Source organism: Oenanthe melanoleuca, chromosome 8 (genome assembly GCF_029582105.1).
Source record: "Oenanthe melanoleuca isolate GR-GAL-2019-014 chromosome 8, OMel1.0, whole genome shotgun sequence".
Classification (NCBI taxonomy): domain Eukaryota; kingdom Metazoa; phylum Chordata; class Aves; order Passeriformes; family Muscicapidae; genus Oenanthe; species Oenanthe melanoleuca.
The window spans coordinates 8,963,677-8,980,934 of NC_079342.1; the positions used below are offsets into that span (position 1 = coordinate 8,963,677).

At 42.2% G+C, this 17,258-nt stretch overlaps 1 protein-coding gene across 1 annotated transcript; it reads right to left on the minus strand.

Annotated features, from left to right (window-relative positions):
* Window positions 1-14: 14 nt before the first annotated feature.
* Window positions 15-14,120, minus strand: MFSD14A (major facilitator superfamily domain containing 14A). Its single transcript, XM_056497775.1, has 12 exons — window positions 13,863-14,120; window positions 8,616-8,711; window positions 7,476-7,538; window positions 6,759-6,886; window positions 5,618-5,732; window positions 4,298-4,516; window positions 3,905-4,018; window positions 3,386-3,457; window positions 2,832-2,944; window positions 2,596-2,693; window positions 1,900-2,063; window positions 15-1,337 (listed from the first exon to the last, which is right to left on the minus strand). Exons 1-12 carry the CDS (start codon window positions 13,947-13,949, stop codon window positions 1,131-1,133), a joined length of 1,476 nt encoding a protein of 491 aa, XP_056353750.1. The 5' UTR covers window positions 13,950-14,120; the 3' UTR covers window positions 15-1,130.
* Between the last annotated feature and the right edge of the window lie 3,138 nt (window positions 14,121-17,258).

Sequence of the window (17,258 nt, forward strand, 5' to 3'; positions counted from 1 at the left end):
GAATTATTTAAAAATTCATTAAAATATTCAACTTTATTAACAGAATATTTACATTTTTTTTCCTGCTCTTGGTCAACCATGGTGAATGTTCAAAGGTAAAAAAGCATTAAGCAATAACCACAAGATGAAAACATTTTAAACCTATACAATACTTTATACACAAATTTATACAAAGGAACACTTAAATAATACAACTGGACACAAAAATATACACTTTTAGAGAAATTCACATCAGTAATTGTATAAAGCTCTCTTCTGTACTAAGGGTCCTGAAAATTTAGGACTAAAACTTTAGCTCTGTAATGCAAAAGGGTTCTTGTGACAGTCCTCAAAGGCCACTATATAGCACATGGACAGATTCAAGGCTATCAGCTTATAGAGTTCAGTCTGTGTATTCAAGTTTTGAGGTCCTTTATGATTATGCAAACATCAGAAATAAGAGTGGTTTAATAAACGGTACAGAGGAAAGCAGAGGTTTAGAGCCAGTATTAAAATCTGTAGGCCCAAAACACCCACTTCATATTTCAACAAGTGTTTGATACGACCGTTTCTTCAAAAATAGAAAGAGTAAATGCACTTACATAAAAATAACTTTTACTGTTCAGCAAGCGTGCTCGTGTGATTTTTATATTAGTACAAACTTAAAAAAACCTGCCATGTGACTTTTAAAAGAAATGATACCAATTCACCTCCCTACTTAAGTACATTTACATTAAGGCTTTGAATCAGCTGACCCAAGATTTTACAACATTAAAACGAATGGGTCTACATGGATGCCAGTCTGTCTCATTGAGACGTAGCATGACTAGAATTAAAGCTCACCACCGTAAGGAAACAGAAGGACACATGCTCATGCCTTGACTCTATTGTTTGTCTCTGATCTAGAATGTAAAGTTTAGCAGTAACAGTATTTCATGGCAAGAGACAAGTATGTAACAGTTTATAAAAGCAAGTAAGATTTTAGTTCAATGGCAACATCTTTGGAGAAAGTTCCTGTTTCAATTCCTACAGATTTCATGCAAAAAAATGCTTCTTAAGATTACCTTAAGAAATTACATTGTGATGGAGTTGGAATGTGTATCCCAAACTGCTGATGAAAGAAGAGTCCAAACGGTGCTCCTGGATTTTTGTCATACATTTGTATCTTGCAGTAAAGGTTCTTTAGCTTCACCAGGAGCTTGTGGGCTGTGGGGATGGCCGTGGCTGCCACAGTGTTTCTTCCAGTTGCTGGATCTTACATTTAGGTTCGTGTGTTCAGGAATAAACAAGGCAACAAGTAGTGCCAACAGCACAGAGCACGCTCCAAATAAGAAAGGGGGTCCAGGAATGATGGAATTCTGAAAACAATAACAGAGTGTTGACGACCCTTTCGACACACATTAACAGCCTACAAGTGCTAATTACCCACTTTGAAGAGCCGCCTGACACAGTGCAGGCTTTGAGAAGGAATGTGAAAGGGCATTACATCCTAAGATTTAGGACAATGGAGCACATGATTTTTATTAATGCTTGCCAACTTCCTTTTCTAGTGCAAGTTCTTCCTGCTGAGCTTCCCCAAAAACTTAATTAAAAAAAAAAAAAAAAAAAAAAACTTGGTAAAAGGACAACAAAACAAAAACATTCACTATTGCTGTCTGTCCGTCCTTCTCCTCACAAGGATCACAGTTGTCTATGACTGTCAGCTGTAGCTATTTGAAAATTAAACGAAACTAGTGCATGTAATTAAACAGATCAGTTAAAACAACCCTCCCCTAGACGGGACTTAGAAACCTTTTTCTACACTGCCCATTTACAGTCAGTGTAACCCAATGTATCACAACACCAAACTGGTGAACTGATGAGCACAGGAGCCCTTCCTAACTTCTTCCTTTGGAAGCAGTAAGTACAAAAGAAATGTACCTGTTCTAAGTGGTACTGTGCAACCACACTACCTCCTGCCGATGATTCGGGCATGGGCAGTTCATTCAATTCCACGTGAAATATATAGAATATAAAACCATAAAGGGCTGGTCCCAAACCATTACACAGTCCTCGAATTCCTGTAATCATCCCTTGAACAACACCTGGGAAAAATAAAATACATGTTTTTATCTATCTATAATTATACAGAGATAATTAACTATTTCTAGTGACTATTGGCTTCAAACTGATGCAAGCAGGAAAGCCCTAAATGGTGTCAGACTATGGGTAGCAGTAAACAAGGGGCACCAAGAGCCTGTCATTATCAGGTATTTGGTTTTTCCATCTGCCTCTAGCAGAGGGCAGTGCCTGCCATGCTGAGCTAGTTCAGAGGCCAGAACATAAACACAATCCCTGCTGTGTCACACAGGAGAGATACTGCATGCAGCAGTGATGAACAGTGCATTCAGTTTGTGGAATGTTTTGCTACTGTAGGGCCTCGTTGAGTTTTCTCTCTGCAGCAGAAGTATGAGGTACAAACACAGCGCAACTTGCAAGCAACCTGGATTTAATGTGGTGCCCTAAGCTCAGGTAGCCAATACTCAGCCTGGCTGACGAGCACTAAGCTCAGAGCCCAGTGTATCTGTCTGCACAGTATTCCTCAGCTAGAATCCCAAGAGCCATGAGCAAACCTACCCTGCTGGTCGGCATCAGCACTTCGTGAGACCAGGGCACTGACAGCGGGGAAGGTGATGCTGGACATGGCAGCCACAGCGCCGGCTGCCCACATCATCCTGCAAAACAGCAAACCCTGCACTGACTGCTCTGGGCTGCAGCTCTGCACGCGGCACTGGGCGTCCTGCACCCGCACCCTTCAGGGGAGGGGACAAATCCAGAGCAACCCTGCAGCACAGCAAATGAAAAGTGCCTACCATGGCTCTGAGCCAAAGCCGTACCAGGCCAGCTGCAGGATTTGGAAGCCCAGGCCCAGCAGGATGGTGTTCTTGTTTCCAATGGACCGCATTAGTAAACTCAACACTATTGTCTAACAGAGAGGGCAAAAGTAAAATGTCAGAAAAAATAACATCTTATTCTAAATGTAAACTGGTGAGTTAATGAATTAAACAACAAAAAACCTGAAAACGTTTTATTCTCAATGTCAAATACATGCAGAAATATTATTTTAGAGTTCTTCAAAAGCAGTATTTCCCTCTAGCAAACAAAAAAAAAGGGCAGTCATTTAGCAAGTAATATGATCAAACCATCATTCCTTCTTTAATGCACAAAGGATTTAGTTTTCCCTTAATGAACCAAACACTTATCAAGTGTTTTCATCTAAGAGTCTTAACCAATTTTTAGAGATTTAGAAAAAACACACACACAGAAAAGGTAAGTTACATTTATGGAACCACAGTGTTCTCCATTCTCCACAGTGCTTCCTTATTTTCAGCTTGCCAAATCAATGGCACACAGAGCAGTAACTCACCTGTGCAATAATGGAAAGAATCCCAAGGACTGCTATAAATGCTGCAACACTTTCAGATGAAAATCCCATTATCTATATTAAAAAAACAGGCAATCTGATTATTAACCATAAACCATGTGTCAAGATGTCATAAACCCCAGGGAGGGAACACACAATGCAGAAGACCTCATCTTTTTTCCGTTACATCAAACAAGAAATAAAAATAAAAGGGCATATATAAAAAACAATTCAATTGTCCCCTCAAAAAATAACACCAGTTTTCACACACTGAACCTTGTAGTCCAAGAATAATGCAAATAATTACAAAATACAATAAATTGTTTTATAACTCATTCATCCCTCCCCTCTTTTTGCTTGTCCAAAAGAGAAAAACAGAACAAGGGAATTTAAATCAGTTGCTGGGAGCTTCTAAATTACATGAGTTATCTGTATTTTCCGTATTAGTTCAGTAATATTGAAAACTTTCTTAAATGTTGTAAATTTACTTTTGTTCAAATTCATACCGAAATGTTACACTACCTGTCTGAGGTATAGGAAGAAGCTGGAATATTGGCCTGCCTCTGGGAGGTAGGAAAGAAAGACTGTTATGCAGATTAGCAGCACAATGGAGTCCTGGCCGACTTTCTTCAGGGACTAAGGAAAGAAAAAATAATTATAAGACATTCCACCTTCATTTCCAAAAAGCTTCCCTGGCTGGGCTCTGAAAAGCCTGACAATGAAGTTGTTACAGAGCACCACCAAAGCATTCTCGGTATGTTCAGCAAGATTATTGGCAAAAGCATCATCAGTGAAGCAAAGTCAAGCTTGAAGGCTTTGTTTCTCAAGCCAGAACTATAGTAAATTCAATCTCTTCCCTGTGTCCAAAGCTCAGTATCTACAAATAACAAAATATTCCCTATTTAAGTAGCTTACTGCAAAGGGGTCAGCCTGTTCCCACGAAATGGGTGCTCCCCAGGACGCTGGCCTCATCTTCTCTGGCAGTGATTCGGGTACAGCAACGAGGATAAAGCAAATGTCCAGCAAGGCGATTGCTGTAGCCAGCACCACCACCAGGCTGTCGCCGTACGCTCGGCCAAGGTAGGCACCGATAGCAGGGCTGGTGACTAAACTTGCTGCAAACGTCGCTGAAACCTGAAATCAGTAACAGCTGGTAAGATTTTCAGTGAGACATGGCAGCAGTGTTATTACTCACATTTCCTCCTTTTCAGAAGCCCAACCATTATAATCACACAGTGATTAAAAGTAACCTTTTCCCTATGCCTACATGGTAGCAGCTGGGTATTTTAGACAATCGCAGTTTATTAAAAAAAAATTTCTTTTTCTAATAACTGGACAGCAATGTGAGGCTCATAGCACTCTTGCATGTACTGACATAGGTTTAATTAACTGTAGATTCTGCTGATACCTCTGGGAAGCAATGAGCTGTATTTAATCTTCATTTTAGTGAAATAGGCCATGTCTGTAAAAAGAAAAGCATATGTATAAAGGATATATTAAATGTAATATGCTGGTTAATCCAACAGTAGTTGTCAGCTAATCAGCTGGCCTTGTGAGAGATATTAACTTAAAAACTGAAAGAACTTTCCCAACATATCTCAATCCCTGTGTGTACAGGCACAAAGAAACTATTTAGCTCTATATCCATCACTTTTGGCTCTTCATGCTGAATGGTAATTGATTCTGTAACTTAAACACAACAAATAATTCTGCTAATCCTTAATAACGTGAGGCTGTCAAGGCTCCTGGGACCTGGCAGGTTATCAGGAGATAACAGAGGTGAGTTGTAAGAACTTCAAAGAGACAAGTAACAGTAGGCTTGTTCTGAACTGCAGCTCAGCAGAGTGACTGCAGACACAGGCAGGGGCAGTCAAGTATCACACAATGGCAGTTCCAGAACAAAAGGTGAGATTTCCGAAAAGATGACAGAGTAGTCCCAGTGTAGACAACAATGCAGGAATAACTAAAGCTCCTCAAATTACATCATTAAGACTGGAAGCAACTGTTAAGATACACAGACATGACAGCTTTTAACATGGTCATGTTTTGTTTCATTTAGGAGCAGAATATTCAAGAGACACAAGACTGGATGACAGTAACAATTAAACAGAAAAACCTGACTCCAAATTAAAATCCACTTGCCACAGAAGGAATGAAAACGCAGCTTTGAAAAGCATTACAAACTGAAGGGCTTAGTACTGAATACCACAAGAAAAGAGCCAAAAAAATACATACCAAACCATAGGCCATGCTCCTTTCATGTTCTTGGGTTATGTCTGCTACATATGCAAAAACTACAGAAAATGTCACTGCAAAAACTCCAGACACGGAGATTACAGCGAAGTACCACCTAAAAATACGAAAAAAAAACAAGAACAGCTAAATAGAAACAAAAAGTCTATTCAATCCAAGTGCAGTTAAACAGTAAATCACCTTGTCCAACTTATTCTGACAATTTATTGAGATAATCTTGAGATATGACTGTGTCTTTATAGAATCATGTAACTCCTGTGTGCACCAAGTACAAGCAGCATGATTCTGTAACATTTACAAAAAGCTGCTGTGATTAAGTACTACTCAGAAACAAGGTGCTCAGCTAACTGGTCCATAACCCAAAGCAAATTAGGAACCTCAGTATTTTGAGAGCCTGGTCATTGAAAGGCCTCCACATTAGCCATACCTTTATGCTATAGACACTAGCACTTGGCATTTGAAAACTTAATGTACACTTAGAAAACAAGCTCCTCCTGCAGAAGCATGAGCAGCCTGTGTGCCCAGAGAGGAAAGGCTGAGCAGCTGGCACTGGCCTGTGTCTGGGCAGGCTGTGCCACTGCTGCTCCACCCTCACGAACAGCAAGGGTTGGGAGCCCAGGGCTCTGACTCCTGCCCTACCTGGGCAGTGTTCCAGCCAGTTAACAGGTCAGTAAGGGGCACACAGCATGAAAGCTGCTCAATTTTAGAATCTGAGAAACGAAAGTGTAAAAGTGTTGCAACACTGTAGGTTACAACTGGTTACCTCATGCACCTGCATTAGGTAAGGTTTTGATTTCAGTGTTGCTGGCTGGTATCTTGAGTGAGAACTGTGGCCGCAATCCAGACTTGCACATTTCACTGGATGTGTTCTCCAGCTTTGGCAGATGTGCTGGATGCAGGGTTTACAGCACACAGATCAAAATCAGCAGCTACTGAAATTCTGACCAAGGCCTTTGGCAGCTGCTTCAGGTTGACTGCTCCCCCAGCTTTGCACAGAAATAACACAAAAGCCTCAACCTTTCATGAAGCACAAACAGGATTTTATCAACAATGCTGCACACATAAGCATTAGATAGCAACCTCAAAAAACAACAGCCAATCTGACATGAAACAATTTACTAACCATGGGCTGATCTTCATTAGTGGTATTGGTGCACAGGTGAAAAATACTGTTAGCAGCAGGAAGGACTTTCGTCCCCACACATCAGACAGGGCACCTATGAGTGGGGCACTGAGGAATGACAATAAGCCCTAAGTGAAACAAAACATTTGAAGTCAGAACTAAGAGGTCAGACTCAAGATAGCTGGCCACAACACAGTCTGAGAGTAGCCTGGGCTCTGGTCTCATTCAAGCCAATGGCTACAGTGCAATGCACTAAAGGCAATGTGGCCAAGCACCACTGACCTTCTATCCCATGTCTGGCTACATAAAACCTGAGATCTGTTACCTCAGAGCTACATAAAACTCAAAATGCAGATGATACACTCATACCAGCAGTTTCATGAACTGTGTTTTATAGTCCAGTGGAGCAACAAACTCCAAGTGAAAAATTACCCACTTTTAGCATCATATGCGTAATTTGGGATTAAGCAACTACCTTTTTATTTGCTGAACCCAAACAGCAGATACAGACCAATACCTTACTAAAAACAAAAAGATGCAAATTTGCACTCTCAGCAGTAATTTATTCCCATTTTATTCATATGTGAAAGCCATATTGAAAAACCTCTTGACTGTTTCTCTCAGTTGTTATAGTTATTGGTATATGGTATAGTTATTTCTATATTCCTCCCACCATTCACTTTAAATTGTACTTGTGATTAACTTCTGCCAACTTACCTTTACTCCTTGAATTAGACCATTCATTAGAAATGTATGTTTTGGGAAGGTTTCATGCAAAACCTGGAGAGGAAATATAAATACAGTCATTTACACAATATGAACTACAAATATTGCTCATGATACATCCAGTTTTACGATGTACAGCAATTTTGGGGTTTTTTTAATAGAATACAGAGGAAAAAAATAGAAGAAAAGAGGGCAAACCACAAATAATGTGACTAATCTTTAATTTGTATGGAAGGCATTTTGAGATTTCAGTGCTTGAAATATAAATAAACCACAGAGAACATAAAAATTATCTCAGACCAGATTATCCAAATGCTACTGTGTCATCTGTTGGGGTCTGGGGAGAGAGGGAGGAGAGACATCACCATGCTGAAGTGTCTCTCAGTTTGGTGAGCAGAATCCAGAAATGCAGCTGTCTCAGTCTGTGTTTAGATGAGAGGGATTCCATTCAGTGGCGCGTGCAGTTCATACCCATGAGACTGTTAATGGGTAACATCAGCTTTCAGAGCAGCACCAACACTGCTTTTAAAGTGGAGTTGGCTTGGGAGATTTTTAAGCCTTCTCTCCTTTTAATTTGTCATCATGTATCACTCACAAATTAAATCCAAATTAAAAGCAACCAACTACATGAGAAAGTACCTTGGTACAACACCTGGTATGACTGTTTCACTCATCATGGGGATGCTTTGACTGGTGTAACAGGGTCTGTGTTCTGAAGCTTCTGCTTACAACACAGCCAGGTCAGCAAAGACATCCCTAGCCACACACATGCTTGCTACCACACTTCAAGTGTATTTTTGCCCTTACATCTGTAATATGCCAATGTTTTATGGCATCTTGAAAGGAAAGATAATTTCCTTACAACTTTACTGGTTTCAATCAAACTATTTACATATAAGCTTGAGTGTTAGCAGATTTGCGTGTGAACAGCTGTGCTATACCATTACACTGCTATAATGAAATAAATGAAATTTCTGATACCATCTAAAAATATAGAATTTTTCACTTGCACAACAGAGCAGCTCAGTGATATGTAATTTTCATTCCATGTAATTCAGAAGATGCTCAGTGCCTTTGCAGTCATTGCCCCACCTCCCATACAGCGAGAAAAAGCTCCTGAGGATCACCTACCATTAGTGTGGGAGCTGTCAGGAGTCCCCAAGCAAAAAACTCCAAGAAGATCACAATAACAGCATGGTAGACACTGGGTGAACCTATTCCTTGAGGCTGAAGCAAGAGAAAAGACAGGTGATTAAAACATCTGATCATCTATCAGTCATGAGAAATGCATCTGAACACTATAAACAGGAAACAGGACTCAAAACTTGGAAATAGTTACCCAACTAAATGGTATAGAATGAAACTCCTTTTTTTAACCCTTTGATGCTAATGTCCTGAAGCGTCCTACTCTTACTCTGCAGAATCCTTCACTGCCATCTCAAAAAATAAACCACTTACAATGCCAATCTGGGAAACAAGGATGCTACAGAGAAAACAGACTCTTCTTCAGACAGACAACTAGTTTGTTTTCCTTGACAAAAGTGCTTAAGTCGACACAAAGCCACATGGAAGCAAATTTCCATGGTTTCAAAACACTGAGCTCACACTCGGCTACCCCCAAGTCATATTACCCGGTGTAACCAACAGCTCTTCTGTTACTAGAAGGCATCACTGATACATACAAAACATAGCTCTAAAACTAAAAAAAATGAACACCAGAAGCAAATCTCAGGAACACCACTGATCACTTCCCAAATACTGAGTGCAGGCCTATCAGTTACAGTGTGCTTCTAATGCAGGAAGAGATGCAGATGAAAGATCTGACAAAAGGAACTTGAAATTCTTCAGTGATTTGGTAGAATCAGAAGTAGCTTTTGAAGAGAACAAAAAGAACATGGGTGGGAAAACCTGCTCATCTTGTAGACTCTGTAAATGCTGTCAAACAACATGCCACAGTTCAACATTTGCAAATTAAGGATAGGGTTCACTAATTATTCTCACATGAAAGCAGTATGAATAACTCATCAGAAATCTCACATGCATTCTTTCAACTTGGAAGTGCTGCCTTAACATCTACTTTGCCAGTTTTGTGCAAAGGTGAGTTACTTACAGAGTGGCCCTGATGTGATCAGACCTGGCATTTACACTGAGCACACACACAGGCTAAGGACCTCAGCTGCTTCCCAAGAAGGCTCACTGGGATTTTATCAATGTGTGTAAGTAGCTGATGCAAGAGCAAATACAAGAGCCAGACTCTTCTCAGAGACATCAGTGACAGGACTGGAGGCACATACTGAAATACAAGAAATTATACTTGAACTTCAAAAAACCAACCCTTCCTGAAAAAGGGTTCTACTCAGTGAAGTGTGGATTTGGCATCCTCCAAACCCCACTAGACACAGTCCTGAGCAAACTGCTCCAGCTGAACCTGTCTGGGGTAAGAGACTGGGGTAGCTGGATTAGTGATGTTGGAGGGGCCTTCCAGCCTCAAATAGTACACCTTTTAAGCTACAGTTAGGTAATACTGGAATCTTTCTTTTATTAGGAGGTTTATGCAAGCGATACCTAGCTTTTCTTTCCAGATTCCAGTATTTCCAACATAAAAAAGAAAAAGCACTGAACAAATGTAGGAAATAAATACAGAAAACCTCACTGCCTACTCACTCCTATTGCTAGAAAAGATCACTTTCAAAAGTAACCGTATCAGTGTGTAAAAGGTGAATTACAAAAGCATCCCAGCACTGTGCTATTTTTCTTTCCCAAGCCCTCTTCAGTAAAAACAGACATACCATACTGATATTTCTGCTATTTTTCCAGCCTACTCTCCCAAGGATGTAAATTAACAGTCTTTGTAGGTACAGAGAATGGCTATAATTATCCTCTCTTCCCACAATTCCTTTCCCTTTCCACCCACAATCCTTATTTTAGCTTTGGGTTAAAAAATTTATCCAGCTCTGCACAAACTGCAAGTATCAATGTTAGCTGTTTGACTCATCTCTAAAATCAGGTTCATTCTGTTAGCCCCCAGATTCCTGTCACGTTGCTGGCTCGTGACCCCCTGAGGCCTGACAGACAGTGAGGGAGGTGTCACAAACCATCCCACCCCTCCCAGCATGGGGTCATGAGCACCATCCACAGCAAACACGGGGGAGCTCAAAGGCCACACCCGCACAAGTGAAACAGCAGAACGAGAGTAGTGGCTGCAGGGAACTGGGAACTGCTGCTGACTTTGGGGCCTCAGGTGGTCACTGCTGCCCTCTGCCATGTCACCCAGCTGTAAGCAACACCAACAGAGCTTTCCAACACACTGACAAAAACAAACAGAAGTGACATTTAGGTCACTAAGGTGCAACTTCCCTGCTTTCTTGTTGCTAGTGCTCACTTATCACAGGTACCGTTATTTGTACCTATAAAAAAACAAAGTAATCTGATCACATTTAGATCATCACCTCTATAGCCATTTTTAAAGGTGGTGGCAACTATCAAGTAGCAAGGATGCTTCTGAGGTGAAAGAGCAAGGGAAGGATAAGCAGTTACACTGCAGTGTACTAAGACACATTACAAGCATTCAGGCCACAAGGTTTCAGTACCAGCTTGATGCACTCTCCCAGCCCACAGGTGCAGTGCAGGTGTTGGGTGTCCAGCCCTGCTGCACCCACAAACCTGCCCCCTGTGCTTTCCTAACAGGCTAACACAGTGTAATGCAATGGCATAAGGGCAATTGAATCAGAAGGTCCTGGGCCTGGAGAGAAAGGATACTGAGTCCTTGTTTGAAAAGCTGGAACTGAGATGTCCCCATCTGAATAACAGCAGCCCTCCTCTGTTACCAACAGTCAGAGCAGAGAGTGTGTGCCTGGCTAAACCCACGCCCCAAACAGGGCTCCAAGAATGCCTCTTCCTCTGGTTATAGAGAAGATGCCTTTAATTTTGTACTGTCAGTCATGCCAGTGATAAAAAGTGTACATGCCAGGCAAGCCTAAGAACACACACCTGAGAACAACAGAAAAACCATCAAAGCAACCGAGGCATCATGTGTAAGACCACAGCTGCTGCTCCTCTGCTGGAAAGGAAAAAGCACCGAATGAAGCCCTGATCTCCAATTCATTTCATGACTGCTTCAACAATTCATTATCGTACATAAGATGAATACATAAAGGAAGGAAAACTTAAAATAGCTGGGGAAAAAAAAAAAACATTGAAATGGAAGTTGTGGCTGCCCCACCCCTGGAAAGCTAGATGGGATTTTGAGCAACCTGATCTATGGAAGGTGTCCCTGTCCATGGCAGGGGGATTGAAAATAGATGATCTTTAAGATGATGATCTCCAACCCAAACCATGTGTGATTCTATGAAACCACTTCGCTGGTGTTACTGCCTCTCTTTTAGTGAAATCTGAGAAAACATGCTTCAGTACAACACACCATTACACATTTCTTCTATGATACAGCCACTAAAGCTGCAAATAGAAAAACACAAAAATACCATCATGTACCAACCCAAACTCCTGCACCACCCACTGCCTTGTCAAGGAGATCCAGCAGAAACTGCAGTGGGAGGAGAGGCTTTGCAGAAACAATGGGTGGGTTTTCCTTTTCGCTTGTTTGAGGTTCTTTTTTTTTTTGGTTTCTAATCAGAAACTCTTTCTGCCTGTGCCACTGCCCCATTAACCATCTGTACATTCTTTCTGGCTCAATCTGGCTCACAATTTTCTCTGATGTCAAACAGTTCCAAAATAAACCAATCAGGCTGGAAAGTGTGCACGAAGATGCTTGATTAATTACTGGTTTTCCAGTGGGAGACATTGAAGACATGGGGGCCATTTTCAGGTACCTGTTTCCCACGTCACACACCACGTCGGGTGATGAACAAAGCAGCTGAGGACACTAAGCACTGAAGGCCAACATTAAAGCAAATATGAAAAAAAAATTCCATACATTGGGTTTCTGCTGTTAGTATAAAGAATATATCAGACTTCATAACCTAAAAATATGTATTTAAAACAAATAAATTCCTAAACATTTATTTGAAGGCAGGAAGTATCACTAGCAGAAGTTTTTGTTGCCTAACAACAATCTATATGCCTTCATCTAACGTTGATGTTAGATGGCTCATATTTCCATGTTTTCCAAAAATCAAATTATTACAGAACTCACAGGAGTCTGCACTCAGCTTTTGAAGCTGGTGGGGGACACTAAATGAGGTACTACAAGTATCACTGAATGCAGTTTATTGCAACATGCTTTCTCCTCTCGGCAAAACGAAGTTAAAGTTGAGAGGTTAGGGATGCTTGGAAACACACTGTGTTTCCACATCTTAATCAATGCTACTCCAGAGAAAAATTAGGAAGCAGCATGTCCTCTGAGTAACATTTACCCGGCTTGTACTGCTTAATCTAAAATATTGGCATTTAACATTCGTACAAGGTAATCCTGTACATTTCTATCTTTAAAAACAGCAGGAACATATCCTGGTAAACACCAACGACCATTACCAGAATTCGTTTTGCTTCCTAACACTTCAGTAATCCAGCCAGTTGGCCACTTCGATGAACAAGTAAAGCGATTCTGACACGTGTCTCTTCTCCATTATTGCCCCAAAAAGATAAACTGAAGAGTCATCAGCAATTTAATTTGCCAAGATGTCTCTTTATTTGAAATAATGGCACTGTGTTTAGAACAGGGCACATCGAAGCTTCAGCGTTACACGGTGAAAAAAATCCAGAGGCAATGATACATTGGAAGTAATGGCACTCATCAATATAAAAAAAAAAAAAACAACAACCAAAAAACCCACCCAAATCAAACTAACTCCAAGCTCCAGCAACCAAAACACTTAACAACTTCCTTTTTTTTTTTTTTTTTTTTTTTTTTTTTTCCAAATGTATGTATTTACGAGGCAGGAAAACAGTGAGCACAACTGCAAACCCTTTCTTCCAGGCGCCGTTTGCGGAACTGCGCTGCCCCACGGCCCCCGCTGCGCCCGCAGCCGCCGCTCCCCGCGCTCGGACACGCTGCGCTCACCTGGGGCGGCCCTAACGACCCGCCGTGCCCCCGGCCCAGCGCCTGAGGCCGCACTCGCTCCCGCGACCCAAAACCCGGCCCACACGGCGAACGAACTGCGTTCGCGGGCGGAGCGAACAGCCTGACAGCTCACAGGTGTTCCTCGGGCCCGGACACCGGCCCTGGCTGCCGAGCGCGGCCGAGGGGCTGCGGCGGCCGTGAGGGCACCGCGACCGGCACAGGCGCGGCCGCCCGAGGCCCGCGGGCCCACCGCCCCCCGCCGGGCCCGGCCCCACCCGCCCGGGGCCGGCCCCCGCACCGCCGCGGAGCCCCCGCCGCCGCCAGCCGGCACCCGGGCCGCCCCGCGCCCCCGGCCTCACCGTCCCGCCGTCCTTAATGATGATCTTCTTGGCCAGCATGATGCTGCGGTTCACGGCGCGCTTTTTTTTCTTCCCCGCCTGGGTCATTTTACCATCGCACCCCGGGGGCGGCACCAGCGGCCCCTCCCGGTTCCCTTCAGGCCTCGGCTCCCTCCGTCCCTCCGGCGCGGCCGCCGCCACCCCTCACGCGCCCGCCGCCATCTTGCGCAGCCCCACCGCGCGCGCAGCCGGCGCTGCGCATCACGCGATCGCGCCATTGGCCGCGCGCTGCTCACGTGTGCGGGCGCCCCCCGGCCTGCCCGCGCCGGGAAAGGGCGCGAGGGAGCGCGGCTGGGAACCGCGCCGGGGGCGCCGCGGCTGCCACACACAGCCTGACAACGCCACGGGCCAAGGCACCGAGCGCGGCCCCGCGGCAACTGCAGGTTCTCATCCGGACCCCCAAGCGTCACCCGTCCTTCCCACCCGAATCGAAACACGCGGCCCCACTTCCTCCCTCCCGGAGCTGCTGAGGTGTCCGAGAAAAAGGAGTAAAAGAAGCCAGTTCGTACTGGATATACCTGACACTTCTAGAGCCAGAGTACACAAACACAGATATAATCCACCCTAAAGATCCAGCTTGAAGACATATTCTTCTTTCCTACTATCAAGTTTTAAAATTCGTTTATGAAAGCTCCATCACTTTCAAACGGGCAGGTCATCCCAGGTTCTGATTTACCACAGCACCTGCAAGTTAACAAGATAACAGGAGTCAGCTTCTCCATGGCAGCATGCCAATGAGTACAGAAAATCTTTTAGAAACGTGTTGCTGGCATTATTAGGTTTTCTATGATTTATAAATTCATCCGCTGTTGATGTCTGGCATCACTAAGGAGCAACAACTATCCATGCTGTGGCATTACATTCACGATATAGACACCAGTTTCCATGGCTGTATCCATGTATCAGTCTGTTCTCTATGTCCTTAGTCCTCCATCTTTCAGCCCTGTTGCTGCTTATCTCCATCTCCCCAGCTCCTGTGACATTCCCTTTTCCCTCAAAACCTCAGCTACACGTGAAACAGCTTTTTGTCTGCACCACCAGTGGAACTTATCCCTGAGGTACTGACTGGCTCTGCAGCTCCCACCCGCGCTACCAAACGGGTGTCAGTCACTTATCACTTAAGATCTTGTGGGCTTAAGTTAAACCCTCAGCCTTAAGATCAAGCACTTCTTATCTCATCAAAATGCACCTCTTAAGGAATTTAGAACTTGCCGAGGCACAGCCCTACTCCGACCAATGGATCTAGACACAGACAAGCAGACTCCAGCTCATGAAACAAAGAGTGGGTCTAGCTGGTCTGAGACGTTTGCTATTATTATGCATTTGTTACAAGTATTAGGGTGCCACATGAAGTATTTGACAATTCTGTCCCAATTCTACTTGAAAAGAAGAGGGGTGCTAAAATGTTGGCATAGTTTCAAGTCTATTCCTCAGAGTGCTGTTATATTTTAGTGGGAAAGTCACATGCAAACATGTATGTGACATGTAAGGGACTCACATAAATAGTCAACACAACTACAATGTCAGCAAAGTCACTTGGTAACTAGGTTGACGATGGTTTTCTATCCACACCTTCATATTAGACCAACACCTGTTATTGGTGTCATTATCTCAAAATAAATGCACTTAAGTATCAAGTTTGCTCATGTAGACAGAGGAGATGGTTCAAATAATGAGAATGTAGAATAAACTTGTTGTTGCTGTCATGAATTTCAGCCAGCTACATGTTTTCAAATATTAAACGCCACCTGCCTACACAAACTTACCTACTGACATAATCTGCTCTAACATTATTTAACTTATATGTTAACATAACATTATTTAACACAAACTCCTCAGGAAGAGAAGCAAGAATTGTCCATTACATCTAAACACCTGCCGTGTTCAACCCTCCATACTAAGTAAATGCTTACTACTACCCGCTAGCTGTAGAAGACATTACCACCATTTTGGAAGAGGGATGAAAAAGGACAGAGTACTTATCTCCCTAGGGGGATTCCAAGGCACAGGCAGATTATGGTTTCACTAGTTTCAGATAAGAGTCCTCGGTGAGTGCTTTTAATCTTGAAGAACACTGTCCCTTGATGATGAATAATTAATTTGTTACCTAATGGCATAAAATTTTCAGTTTAAATCATGTTGCATGTTAAGAGCAGGGCAAAACTGACAAAAGAAACTGATAGAAATTAAGTGTCCTGAAAACTGCTGGTGAAATGACCCAGTTTTATTAAATGAATCTGCAGAAAGGGCATAGAAACATGTTACCCATCATCTATAGCAATTGCTTGTGAGCTCTATTCAGGTCTTTGATATGTTGTAAATTATAGATATTCATAGCTCCTTACAGTGTTACAGTGTTTTATAACCACACCCCACACCATAACTTGGTATTGATACCCAGGTGGTCCCTACCACCTCTGGTTCAGGGCACATCTGGGGTTTCAGGCCAGAGTGCACAGAGTGTCACAAGAACAGAGCTCTTGAATGTGATTCACAAGAAGTCATGACACAGTGGTCAAAAAGAAGCACGTCTCAGTCAAAATTAAATTGCTGGCAACATTCAGTTAAAAGATATCATTAACAAACATCTTATGATAGCCTTCTAGAATTTATAGAAAATTATGTTAAAATTATATTGTGAAATAATGTTAGCTAAAATGTTGTTTTATTTCTGCAAAAGTATGCATAAGGCAGGCCTCTCCTTTTAACACAGCTCTCAAAGAGGTTTTAAGCATATTTTTAATAAAGACAGTGCTTAATTTCATTCAGTTTATTACTACAGCGGTATTATCTACATGTATAGAAGAATAAAGCATACAGAATTTTACCTCAGTATGAATTAAGAAAAGGATGGTGTTAGGTGCTGTAAGATGCATTCTAGTGTTCAGCAGTGTTTTACCAAAAAAAATAACCTTTTCCAAACTACCTGGAAATATCATATATTAGAACTGTATTCAGTGTAATCACACACAAATATCAACATCAACATATAAAAAACTAAGACTACCTTAAAAATTTTGCTAGAATGTTTGAATAAATGATTTATATTTGGGCTCATATATTTACAATATGGACAAAGTTTAAAGAAATGTAAAAAAATTATATTCATGGAAGCAAATACAAAGATATGCTTAACTTATAAGCAATTCTTACTGAGCTATAAATCACTAATGAAATGAATATGGCTAATTACAAGTCAGAATGATGACAGGAGGTTGAAGATGAGTTACTGTGCCATGTCTACTCTTGGAAGCAAATGTGCAGCAGACATTCAAAAACAAGAACAAGCACTGAATAGCAAATCAGGTTATTTTTTCTTCTAGAATGAGTTATAAATTCAGCTGAGAAATACTCAGG